The sequence below is a fragment of the Micropterus salmoides genome, unplaced genomic scaffold, assembly GCF_014851395.1.
Source record: "Micropterus salmoides isolate LMB-PRFRI ecotype aquatic unplaced genomic scaffold, ASM1485139v1 Ms_hic_scaffold_21, whole genome shotgun sequence".
Lineage (NCBI taxonomy): Eukaryota > Metazoa > Chordata > Actinopteri > Centrarchiformes > Centrarchidae > Micropterus > Micropterus salmoides.
The window spans coordinates 25,710,985-25,724,579 of record NW_024041262.1 but is presented as its reverse complement, the minus strand read 5'-3'; the positions used below and the strand labels follow the sequence as shown (position 1 = coordinate 25,724,579).

At 41.5% G+C, this 13,595-nt stretch overlaps 1 protein-coding gene across 4 annotated transcripts in view; it reads right to left on the bottom strand.

Moving 5' to 3' along the window:
- The window catches only part of LOC119915620 (glutamate receptor ionotropic, delta-1-like), a 580,442-nt gene that overhangs the window by 282,661 nt on the left and 284,186 nt on the right, over positions 1-13,595 (bottom strand). For all 4 annotated transcript variants that reach the window (XM_038735231.1, XM_038735232.1, XM_038735233.1 and 1 more), the window contains one exon: positions 3,764-4,048. In XM_038735231.1, the coding sequence (XP_038591159.1) occupies positions 3,764-4,048 (285 nt within the window). The remainder of the gene's footprint in view (positions 1-3,763; positions 4,049-13,595) is intronic.

Sequence of the window (13,595 nt, the reverse complement as noted above, 5' to 3'; positions counted from 1 at the left end):
CTTTGCTCATCAGAAGGTGATGGCAGTTTTATGTTGCGCATTAATCTGCACATGGTAACTAAGTTATGTAATTTGTTCTTTTGCACCTCAGAGGAAAGAAGTAGACTACCATTATTTTAATTAAGAACCGACCTGTAGCGCTAGACCGATAAATTGGCAGTATTACCTTCTAACTGACTAATTTCTTTTAAACTTTAACGTTTCAGTAAATACCTTGGTCACAGTTATAAAGATTTATATTTTAGCAGCACTTAAAGAGCCCTCTTGTAGAATTCCTCTGTCCTTGATAACCTGCAAGGTCATGGACAGATTTCCCTTCCCTGTATACACTGATTGTAGAAAATTCTAAAGAATAATTGGAGAACAAAAGACTGGCATAATCTAGTGTGTTAGATGTAGAAATCTCTGATTTGGATTGGAAGATTTGCCAAGAAGCACAAACCCAGACCATCAACACCAGACACAATGCTAACACAATTTAAATGGTTTAAGCATAAATACATAACTCCCTCCCTCTTACATCACTTAATAATGATAATACTATTGCCGATCTTTGCACGAAATGTGGCCTAGAAAAGGCAACTTTACTCCACTGACTTTGGAGTTGCCCAAAAAATGAAAGGATTCTGGGAAAAGGTCCTATAAACTATGTCTCTTAAGATACTTGTCTGTCCTCAAATGTTCATCCTGGACTATTCCTACCGAAGTTAAGACTGCCAGGTGCAAATAAAAAGACAGTCTCCTTATAGTCACTCCAGGATAAGTAATGAGTAGCAACCCCCCGGAAAAGTACTGAGACACCTACAGTGGGACGACCTTTCTTACGGCCCAGTCATGGAGAAACTAACTTCTGCCTCCGAGGGGAAAACACAGATATTTGAAAGTAAAGGGACAATTTACTACATTTCTTGAGAGTCGCCCATAAGGATGTTTGCTTAGTAGCTGAAACTAAGTACTGTATGTTGTAAAGCCATTACTTAACTCACGTATGTATGTAGAAAAGTATGATGTGAAGCAGCAAATCCTCATAAGTGATAAGGTGGAAGTATTGAATATTTCTAATTTTTGACCAAATGTTTGTTGTTTATTTTGAAGATGTTTTAGCATCTGTCCTTTTCAAGCCCAGCTTTTGCCCAGCATTGGAAATCACCTTAGGTCAGATCCAACAAGATCCAAAACAGTCTGGATCCTGAATAAGAAAAGTTCTCCCCTGCAGCCTCACTGTTGTCCTTTGGTCCTAATGTTAGCTGAGCCACTGGTTTGTTATTAAAGGATTCAGATTCTGGCCCACAGCTGCTAATGCACTTACTCTAAATCACTATGGATAAGAGTATCTGAGAGGCTAAATGCATGCATCTGTCTATACCCTTATATTTTAATTCCCACTATCCAGTATCGACTGCGCTCAAAAATCCATTGAGCCTAATGTGATTTCATTAAGATATACTCCATGTAAGCTATTCCAAACAAATACAGAAGAAGGAAAGTCGATCTCTGAAGTTTTGCTGCAACATCTGGTCATGGTAATCCAGGGCCAGAAAACATTGAAAATCATTTATGCGGCCTGCAGCTATTCCTAATGCTTTATCAGTGGTTTGTCTACATGTATTCCACATGAATTTCCAACATCAGGAACATGGAAGAACACACACAGAACGAACAATATGTAACATGAGTAGTGTTCTAGAAACATGCATTGCTTCAGGTTTACATCCATGTTTCAGTTTGTGCAGATGGGAATTTCAAACAGAGGTGTCCTGTGATCTTAAAATTGTAAATAGGCCATAGATTTACAATATCATCCATTCCCACTGAACAGATTCTTTTTTCTTGTGGACAAGTCACGTCAAACACCTTCTATCCATAGACCCGGAAGTTGAGGAAGAAAAAACTTTAAAAAAAAGTGAAATGTCCGACACTTATGTCTGTCATGTCACAAAGTTGACCTGAGAATGAAACACTCCAAATGTCAGACCAAACAAACTCACGTAATGAAAGCAAAGAGAATCACTGATATCTAAAAGAAATCATGCTCTATCTTGAGAATATAATTTGGTTTCTCTCATATCTCATTTTCAAATTTATTGGACCAAACGAAACAGTATCTTTTTGCCTCCAAGCCTCTGAGTGGGAGGATCCGTGTTTGTGTTTGACTGACAGCTCACAGAGATAAAGAAACTTCTGCTTAAACTGGAGCTCACAGGTGAGAGGAAGACAAGGACCACACTGCTTACTATCTAAACTGGCCAAGGTTGGCATTAGCAGGTGACTTTTTTAAGCTTCAAACTGTTAGCAGTGCCGTTTTCCCCGCGGGTTTGGTTAACAAATTGAACTGCAACAATAGAAATGTCTCTATGCGTCTCCTGGCTGTTTGATTAGTGTCACCAACAGCCAAATATTGAATGATGGTGGTTAATGCTTCATGTAAATAGGTTTAAATTAAGTACTTTGATTGGTTATATTCACAGAAGCTTTCTGTCCACACAGACAGAGAAAAGCTGCATTCTGACTGGTTTATGCACAACAAGGGGCTGAAATTAACAAATACTAACTATAGACCAGCTGGCAGAGGTAGAAATTCCAGCATGTTAAACCACCTACAAAGCAATCCTGTGTGAGTGTGTGTGTATCATTGCTTCAGTTCTGTCTAAAAGAACAGGTGAGTCATCAAGAGGCCTTGGCACCCTGCTGTGATACTTGAGTTTGAATACCAGAAAGAACACATCTAATGTGTTTCATCATCCTTACACCAGGGAAAATGAGAACCATATCACATGTAACAGTTGGAAAAAATGGGCTTACAAAGTATTCCAGACCATAATCCAAAGTGCTTAAGAAGTGTAAATTTCATTTTTCATTCATGCTTTAGATGCACATAAAGAAAAAGAATGTGCATTAAACAAACTTAAAGCCATAAAAACATGCAATCATCTTTATTAACGGTAATATAAATATCACCACATCAACCTTTTCATTGCTATCATATATATAGATAGATAAATATGTTTCTGTAATAATCTGGAATAAATACTATTTATGTATCATATTCATGCATTGTCACAACAAGACAAAGTTGATTAAAACAGTAACGTAGAATTCAGCTTCCAAAGCACATGAATATCAGCTGAGAGACTGAACTTCCAGCAGGAACTAAAACATGATATCTAAAAACACTGATGTCTCTGAACAGGCAACCAATCAACTAGCCAATTCAAGTCACCATCAGTATCTATTTTCATCCCATCCTAAAAGATCTAAATGGAGGATGTGAAGGGAAATGGAGAAGCTTTTCACTTTCCTCCACATTTCAAAATGGTTTCATGGTCACAGACAAAACCACAGTCATGGCACAGTATCTAACAAAAGTGAGTACACCCCTCACGATTTTGTAAATATCTGATTATATAATTTCATGTGACACTGAAGAAATGACACTTGTGTGTGCAGCTTGTATAACAGTGTAAATTTGTTGTCCCCTCAAAATAACACATCACACAGCCGTTAATGTCCTTAAGGCCCTTTACTCCAGTCTCTCCAGTAGAGCTTTAATCTGCCTGATCTAATCAAACCGACAACCTCCCAGTCACAAACTAGCTTCTCTAACTTTTAGGCCACCACTGCCCGTTTAATTTGTATCAGCAACTTCTTCCCAAAATTTCCACAATTCCCAAAAATCTCAACTTCCAATTTACAAAGCTGAGAAAACCAGTTCCCTCAATCCAGCAGAGCAACTGCAAATCTGTGCAGTTTAGTTATCACTTACCATACTCGATGTCGTAGAACACGATAAACTTCTGCCAGCGCAGCTCTTCCACTAGAGTCAGCATGACGTCATTGAGGCGTACGGGCGGCCGGGCAGCTAGCGTGTAGCGCTGCCCGCCGGGGCTCGGGTTGAACTGGCAGGCAGTACGCGGTGATCCCTCGCTGTTCCTCTGGATGTACAGGTGGGGGATGTGCATGGCATCCGTCAGGGACTGCAGTGCGCTGGCTGACGCGCAGCCCGTCGAGGTAACCAACGCCAATATGCCCTGGTTCATCAGCTCGCAGGCTGGAGGGAGAGGGAAAGAACAAAGGGAAACGGAGTGGAGAAAAAGAGGCGAGTTATTCAAAGTTAGATCCGTGATAGATTACAGGAATTGGAACAAACACATAAGAGAAGCACAGTTCATAAAATAATGTTAAAGATGCACAATGATAAATGATGTCCTGACCTAGATGTTGGGCTGCATTGTCATAAATCTATTCAACAGTCTGACAGGTAACCCCATTGTTTTTTCACTGCCCTACCCTACTTCTGAACTTCTAAACCTGCGCTCTGTCTTTGAATCCAAAAGAGAGCAGATACTCTGATGATTAAACAGGCCAGACATCCGCTCTGTTAAGGCTACAGGAACAGTTCTCTGGCCTGATCAGGCTGACTGGCAGATTCATCTGAATGCCACAGCATGCTGAGCTGTCCAGTCATGATCACTGCTTGTGTAGGAAAACTGCAAACTACAACAAAACCCGTGGAATCAACGATTTCGAATGCAGAGATTGCATTCAGTAAGCACAGTCATGTCCCTGCGCAAACTGAATAAGCCCAATAATCATCTCTTTTTCAAGAGTAAACTTGAACCAATAAGCAGTCCTGCGTTTGAGTGCAAGTCTCTCTTGGTTTATCAGGGAAGCACCTTCTCAGAAGCGTTTTGTTAAGTTGCTCATTTGACATGAAGGCTCCACAGTGTCTTTCAGAACCTTCCCAAAACAACCACTCTCTTTCCGTACCCAGCCCCTACACACTTCCAGACTCAATACATCCATGCTGACAGTAGCCAAAATAAGCAACCTCTACCATCAAACAAATGGAGAAACTACAAACATGTTCCAAAGAAACAGGCCCCACGTGACCATTAGTGAATCAACATTTCTCACATTTCTTACCAAGACCAATGCTACTTACTAGTTATCAAAACACACAGATATTACACATGTGAATCATACTAGCCGAGATTATTTCAATCATCGATTGCAGCGAGAGTCCTGATGTTACCCTTGTTAACCAGCAAACAAGCCACTTCTAACATCGTAATACCTCCAGATTTATCACCCTTTGCCCAAGTAAACCTTTATTCTGAGCAGCAACCATTCACTGCCACCAGCTCCAGCACCAGCCTCGTTTTTACGGTCTGTTTAAACAGTGACTTCCATAATTTCCTTGCAACTTCCCCTCGGTGGGAGAGACCTTTGCTTTCCAAACCTGTTCCTTGACCTTTGCTGCTAACTCAGTATGTCTAAGGTTTTTTCCAGTCTCAGGCCTCTTCCCCGGCTCATCCTCCTGTGGCACTGTAAGCTGCCATTCTCAACACAGCACAAGAGCCTTTCCTGAGGGACTATATAAGCTGGTTCCCTTAATATACTGCCATCTTCCAGTTCCTCCCTGCCTTAAGCTGCCCTAAATAATGCCTGCTCAAAAATGTTTGGGATTTGGACTCTTCACCTTCAGGCACAAAATCCAATCATGTGTCTGTCATGTATACCTCTTGAGTGTTTTCACTCAAGCACTTTGCTTTGTCTCCAGGCATATTGCTGTTGAAAAAGGCTTTTTTTTTACGCCATGACAGAACGAGAAGATTCTTTTAGCTTTACCTGAAGGAACAGCGTGCTCCTCATTTATCTACTCACTAAGACATGGGGAAGATGGAAGCAAATGATAGGTTGCAGCCAAAATGAATGTCATTTTGCTGGCCTTCTTGGCCCCACATTTTTCTCCAGTGGCGTTCCTTTTTTCTATTCTTTTCCCACTTACACTGCCACAGCCTATTTCTCCAACTGATGTTGAGGTGCTCCATAAAAGCTGCCCTAAACCCAGTCCAGCCTCCAAACTCCGTTGTCGTTCCAGCCCTACAATATCCCTAAGTGCTGCCTATAAAGCTGACTCATGTGAGTTCCACTTCCTGCTTAGACAGTTACACAGCGACAGTATCATCTCCAGTCTCACCTTTGCACATTTACACTCCCCTGTTAAACTAGATATGGAGCTCCACACAGTGCTGAGGCAGCGCGACGCTCCAAGCTAATCATTCTCTCTCGGCTCTCTCCCTTTGAAGCAGGTGCATCAAACCCTGTTAGGAGCCGCAAAAGTCAGAGCAAGAGGCCAAACTGCAGACGCCACAGTTTCATTTTCCCTGGAAACCCCGACTTCGCTGTGCATCTGCTAAAAACATTTTAATGTTTGCAGGACGGCACGCCATGACCTGCATAATCTTGCTTTCAAAACATTTTTGACAAAATATGACCCTTTGGGAATATCCTCATCAGAAAAACAAGAGCATTGGTCGTGTATTCAAATATTTAAAATCCATTTCTTTCCCTGACAAGCAACCACTTCCTTTCCTCTCTTAACAAGGTCCTCTAGAAATTACATCTATCAACTACTAAATGGTTTCGCCTAATACATTTTGGTGGAACGATAATTATTTTCACTGGCAGCATTTTTTCCCCTCAGTCCGAGAACTGAACAGCTGATTCACTGAACTGAAAATGTCTCAAAATTCTCATTATGTTAATTCAATTTACGATTAGTATTTTTTAAAAGTTCAATATTCAATGCCAGTCTATTTTTGACGGAAGCCGTGGCAGCACAGAGCAGGGGTGACTTCAGTCTGACTTCATCACGTTTCCTTGCAACGTTTCGCACTTGGCTTCGAGGAATGTTTTCTTCTGTTGTTTGGTGGGCGTGTCACAGGTGTTACCCAATCAGCCGCGATAAGTTTATCAACACAACGGTGTTATAAAGGCAGGGAAACGCAGCACGCTTGTGTACACAACAGGGTGTTCAGGGAACCACTCTTTCCATTGAAAAAACGTTTTGTCGGTGCTGAACTCACCCCAGATGAACTGGGCAGGATGTCAGACACAGAACGGCATAGACAATCCAGTCAATTTTCAAAATAAAACACCCTGTGCAGACACCCGATTATAAATCAATAATAAACACAAAACAATTTAACTACGTAGCTACTATATTACCATAGTAAAGCCCAAAAATCAAGGACAACTGAACAAATCAACAAATTCTGCACAAGTCAGCAAAATCAAGCAGGCAAAACGCTCTTATTCTTAAGTGCTTTATGTGGGAAATGTAGCCTGCAGAGAGCGTAACGAAACGGGCTCACAGAGAGCTGTTATCTGTACTTGAAGCTCAAGACAGGACAAATTAACAACACGTCAACATTGTAGGACAGCTAAACGCTCCACTGCTTAAACACAGTGTGAGTCGACGCCGGACAAAACCGCGGCACAACCGCTACCATGTTTTTGTTTAGTGTCGTTTGTTGTTGTAAAATGTACACGCCCTGTGCCCAGTCTGATTGGTAAGTAGGACCGTAACAGGAGCCGAATGTGATTGGCCAGCAGATCTGTCACACAAGGACGACAACAGAATGAATCTGTAACTGCACGACTTTTTAAAACGGGTCACATGCGCTGTATAGTTAACCTACATTTTAATCGCCGTCTTCACGATTAGTTAATCTTGTTCTTTGAAATCGCAATTTCGATTTGAAAACAATTAATTGTTCAGCCCTATTTAGGAGACGGGGCTGTGTCTCCAAGAAGTAAAGGTGGAAGTAGGATAACAGTGTTATACCATCGCAAAATGTTCAATTGGTTTCCCATGTCAGTCAACACTGGTTTATTTTAACCAAATGTGTCCCTTTGGAAGACACTGACATTAACCATTAACCAAGTATTTACCATTGATGCTACTAAGTAAACACAATGTTGTTTCTAATCCTGGTTCAGCTAAATCAACACAGAAATGCAAGGTACATTATTTTAAATGTTGCAGAGAAAGTTTTCCTAGAAGAGCCTGTTGTCTTTTTCCAGACCAGTTTTCCTCTGAACATTTGCAAAGCCACACGGAGATCCTTTTCCGTCCTTTTTTCACCTCTGACAGACAGGCAGCCGCAGTTTAGGCCTTTCAGCAGCCTTTCATCTGTGGTTAGAGCCTGACTTTCTCTGCAGGAGAAGATCTGTCCAGACTAAAAGGTCACGAGATGCTCCAAAGTGCAGCAGGCATGTTATGACTGAGCTCCCACCAGGGGAGATGTTAGAAAAATACATTCATTCAGAGGCAGAGGAGCATGAAGCACAGCCAGGTAGCCTTCCAGGGAAAAAAAACAAAAAAAACAGTAAATGCAGTGGCAGAACAGCTGGCTGGTCGCAGGGACCCTGCAGCTTAATGTTTGATGAGTCAAACTTGGCTGAACTCGGCCTGAATCTCTCCAAGCTGAGAACAAACGGAGGACAGAACCATGGAGAAGATCATTAACATTCAGCTGTTTTCTAACAGTACAAAATTCATCTTTATTAAGGGAACAGCAATTCCTTCTGCAAGTCGTGCTTCGTCAGCATCCAGCGGTTTTGAGAAGTGATGACGAGGCAATAATTCCACCAACAAAATTTAAATTGTCTAAAAGATAATGAGACAAATGTGGCTTCTGTGTAAATGGGGCTAATGAACTTGCACTGAAGCATTTACAGTGTAATCTTGTATTAAATTAGTAAATCTTTTTGCTAAAAGCCCAGCAGATATGATTAGAATCTGAGTCCTGGGGTCAGTTTAATAGAAATAAATCAGTGTGTCACTGCTCATCCTGCACATGATAGAGGTCAGGATGAGGATTTTCCTCAACAGCTGCTGAAGGACCTTAAGTTTTTAAAATCGGCCTGAAGCAGCTGGTAATCCACCTGCAAGAAGTTTATTATTCTGGCTTTCTGTGGAGAATTCCAGCGTCATCTGTCAGCCTGCTGTGTAACAACACACAACACCGATCTGGGAAAAGGTTAAATATTTGGTTAAAGGGAACACCACGAGAAATAGGCAACTGAACACTGGAATAATCTGAGCAGTATTTTAATTTTATTGTGTTGCCAAGACAAATGAAAGAACTTGTTAAAGTAAGTCTACATTCATTATTTTGTGTCATTTTTAAGTTGGACAATCAAAGTTGCTGGATTTTTCCCAGAGGAAATTAAATGTATATGTGCAATATACACCTGAAAACAAAAAAACCCTCAAAGCTGCATTAATAGACCAGTGTTTCAGACAAACACCACATTGACATATTATGACCTCATTAAGTTAGCAAACCACCAGAGTACAACACTGTTCTTCACCAGCTAGTCTCTCACTGTGTCTGTTTGCTGCTGGGCAGGTAGTGTACAGCGGGTTCATCAAAGCTTGTCTGATGAACACAGCCCCCTGCTGCTCTGGAAACAAGGCTGATAAAGAGTGCTGTCACGGGCCAGAAAATCAAAAGCAAAACAATGGTCAAAAAATAGATTCAATTCTCCGTAGTACTGAGGGGAACTGTGATGTCAGTGCAAATATTTGTCACTATTAGTCAGGGCTGGATTGGTAATCTGGCATACCGGGCAAATGCCTGGTGGGCCGACGCACCTTTGGGGCCGGTGTAACGTATTAATTATGTATTTATATAAATGGGCCAACAATCGGCCCATAAAGCACGGACAGCAACCCACTGGGTAATAATTTAGGTAAAAATTTCTATACTGACACTGGGCCAGCCCAGTCACATCTCATATTAGCCCCCACCCCCTCTGCTCTCTGTTTCTTGCATTACTACGCCCCGCCCCCCCCCCTCCAAAAAAAAGAAATCTTCAAACGGCTCTGTTTACTACTGAGCCTGCAGTAGCTTCGACATCAGCTGCAGTACCCGACATAGAGCAGGCACAGGCACTTGAAGGAGTAAAGGAGAGCTGTGGCCACTGCCAGGCAGAGGAGGAGGCATGAGACAGCAGAGTAAAGTGACAAAGTGACAGGGCTGAGAGAGAAAGCGAGGGTGGAGGTGAAGCGGTGAGCATGGAGTAGTTCAGCCTGTAGGGAGGGAGCAGGGAGGGAGGGTCATTTACACTGGGGACGCTGGGGACGCTGGGGACGCTGGGGACACTGGGGACGCTGGGGACATGTACCCACCACTTTTTGAAAGCATTTGTTAAAACTGTTCTGAAAAATGTGTCTCGTCCCGCCCCTAATCTGAGCACTTAAACGGAAGGATGGTGTATTGGTGAGGGGTGTCCGACCGATTCTGGTGGGCCGCCTGGGCTAAAAATGCCAGGGCCGATTTTTTGTCCCTGCCCAGCCCTGCTATGAGTGACCCTTTCACATTACATATTGTCATCCTACCCACTGTCTATGTAAAAAGCACTGATTAGTGCAGCTTTAAGGATAAGTCGAATCATTTCCCAGTATGCTTTCCCAATAAAGACCTGTAAATCTCTGGGTCTGATGTTCAATTAAACAAAGGTCACATGTCTTTTGTTGATGTCTCTCCACATGGCAAGAACAATCACATGTTTAATGAGCCTCAGAGCATCAGAGACTGAAATTCACAGTAGGTCCAACACTGAAATCACTGAGGACCAATTAGAATAATATACTAAAATGGGACTAATAGCTTTGGAGGCTTCAGAAACACAAAGCCGATAGCTGTTGGGATAACTCACTCAGCAAGCCAGATAAAATGATTTGGGTTGCGACGTGACTCACTCGCTCTATGAGTCCACAGTGAGTCATGGCTTCATCTGTGCTAAATGAAGCCTGTGCAATATTTAGCCGAAGCGACTCCCTGTGCATCCTAATGACACTTACAGAGTGACTCCTAGCAGACGGCGGGAGACAAAAACCATTAGAGTCGGAACAAGACAAAGATCTCCCTCCCTCTGCCCCTCTCCTTATCACTGTGATCTTTATCACTATCTTACTTCCAAATTAGCTCAGAAAACTCACCTTATCCTTAAGCAGAGGGTTATGGATTTATACAAAATTGCTCTGCTTGTTATCGAGGCCGCTCAGACGCTGCAGCAATGACTAAATGTATTATGGATGCAGGGACATGTTTTGAAATGATGTCTGAATATCACGTTCAGAAATACTCAATCTTTACTTGGAAAATTATTTGTCTAGGATGTAAACATCCGCAGAGCTGCATGCACTTTTCTCCAGGAAACAGACCGTTTTCATAATAATAATTTATTATCAAGTTGAACAGCTTTATGTTTGAGAAATGAGCATTAACACCGAAACATGACAACTTATCAAACTCTAGAAAATCGCTGCAGTTTCTGCTGTAGTTAGTTCTCTTGGCTTTCTAATACATCACACCCAAACAGCCGACGCCACTTAGCTAATTATCTTTCAGAGTAAACAACAATCTCAGGATTATATTTTCCGTAAGTTTGATTAAGGAATTGTATTTGGGTGAAATACAGCTACAAAGTATGAGTGCAAACTCAATGCCAGCTTTCTCAGATGTTGGTTTCCAAAATTCACAGAATCAATTCCATGAAATAAGAACCAGAGTGGATCCAAGCCAACAAAGATTTCCATCAGACTGCCGTGGTTGTCTGTAAAAGTATGCTCTTCAGTTGATGGCGTTTGGGATAAATACTAATAAAAACATGCAGAGAACCCGTACATAAAGGCATTATTTTCCTTTAACAGTTAAAGAGTAGAGAGCTGACGGGAACTAATGGAAAAGAGAGGTGAGAGTATCCCAAACCATAGCAGGACACCCAGCGTCAGTGCCGGTTTCTCCTACTTACAGTGAATCAAGAAAGTTTGGGTTTTAATTCGGCCATATAACGAATGGCATCTTTAATTGCCTAAAGTTAATCAGTCTGAGTGCCACAGAGCAGGACTAAACATCCACCCGTCTATCGAAGTGAAGATAAAGTGGCCAGGTTCCCTAGCTCATCTTTGATTTAAGACCAGCTTAATGAAATGTTCCTATGGAATAGAAATTACGATCTGCAGTTCTGACTATCAACAACCTCGCCAGGTAAACAGGTGTCACCTACAGGTACTGTTCCATTTTAAAAAACGCAAAGGCTGGCTCAAACCCTTTAGGGTAATTCCAAGTCTATCAATACAAATTTTAAGGCAAGTCTCTTTAAGGCAAACAATTTAAACTCACAGTCTAACAGCTACCACTTTCTGGAGCTTTCAACCGCATCTGACGGTCTTTGAGTGGATAGAGTTTCTCATTAGTCATTGATAATTGAAGCTGATTGCCCAGGGACAAAACAGTAATTGGACCTTGAGTTGTAAATTTACTATTTCCAAGGTCAAGAATAAATACTATGTACAATTTTGCTGTTGAGACCAAGTCCCTTTAATGTATGAGGCCTAATAATGAAATATACAATGCAAGGAAGGGCTGCTCTCTTATTAATTTATCCAGTATTTTAGTCTAGACTTAAGTTCTTACCCGCTTTCACTGGTTCTGTGAGTATTTATATTATAAGGTAAAGCACATTAATGAGCAGCAGCCACAGCTGGGGTGTTTATCTGGTTCGCTCAGTGAGTTCGCTCAGTGAGTCCAGCAGCCACTTTGGCAGGTCATCAGCCTCCATGTTCTGAAAATCTGGGATTTATGGACCACTGGTTGCACTCGAAGACAATGTTACCTTCCAGCCCAGCTTGACCAGCTGTTAATCAACTCTAGCAGACGGTTTGGCAGAGAAGCAGCCATCATTTTGGAGATCTCAGAAAATCTCCACAGCCTCATATATTGTATTTCTAACTGCTGTGGCCGGTATATAAAGATTTAACAAGTCACACAAGACTGTAACTGAATCCACATGCTGAAAGTGCCCCTGATTTCTCCTGTAGTGTACACTATGTATTGGATCATCCTGAATATCCAGCTGCTGCTTTTATCATCACCTCCACCTTTTCACGGCTTCTGGCTCCATGAATTAAGATGGCGGCTGGGCTGTTTTGAAGTTGCTGTAACACAATAAGAGGGGAAATGAGATTCATTCATGTGTCGCGCAGAGGGCAGGGAAGCACAGATAATTGATAGGCAGTGGAAATAGATAGCCAGACTGGCATAACAAAACAAAGGAATTAGTGCTACTAGACAAGGCCTTATTGAACAGATCACTGGCACGAGACAAAGCAGGAAGACGAGGGGATCCTCTCTTTCTTATTCCCTCTTTGTCCTCCTCTGTTGTCTATCTTTAAATCCCTCACTTCTACAAACACATTAGTTATTTTCTTTACAGTATTTATCCACAACATTTGCATTTAAATGGAGATTTATTATACTACTGTTGATTAATCTAAAGATATAGCACAATAGACGCAAACAATGGCGTGAGTCACAAAAAAGCTGCTCAGTGAAAATTCCTTTTTCAGCTCTCCTGTAAAAAAAAACAAACTACTAACTTAAAAATGTATTTGGCAAGTTTGGTTCTTACCTGCCAAATTTAGATTTATTTAGCCTGAGGAGAGAATGTAAGGTGGCCTGAGATTACTTTCTTTATAACTTTTAGTAGTTTTGTTTTCTAAGTCATTGCTGAGATCAGGGAACATGGCAACATCAAAAAACATCTAAAAATAAAGTGAGACAGTAAATAATAAAGTGGACCTCCTTACCCATACACATCCGAGACTGCAGCGACAAAACCCACCTTTTTAAGACTAGCTTTTAACATCAAATAATGTTATATTACACCTGCTGCTATTTGTTATTTTGCTATTTATTATGGTCGCCCTTTGCTCTATTTCCGAACCATATGTTTTT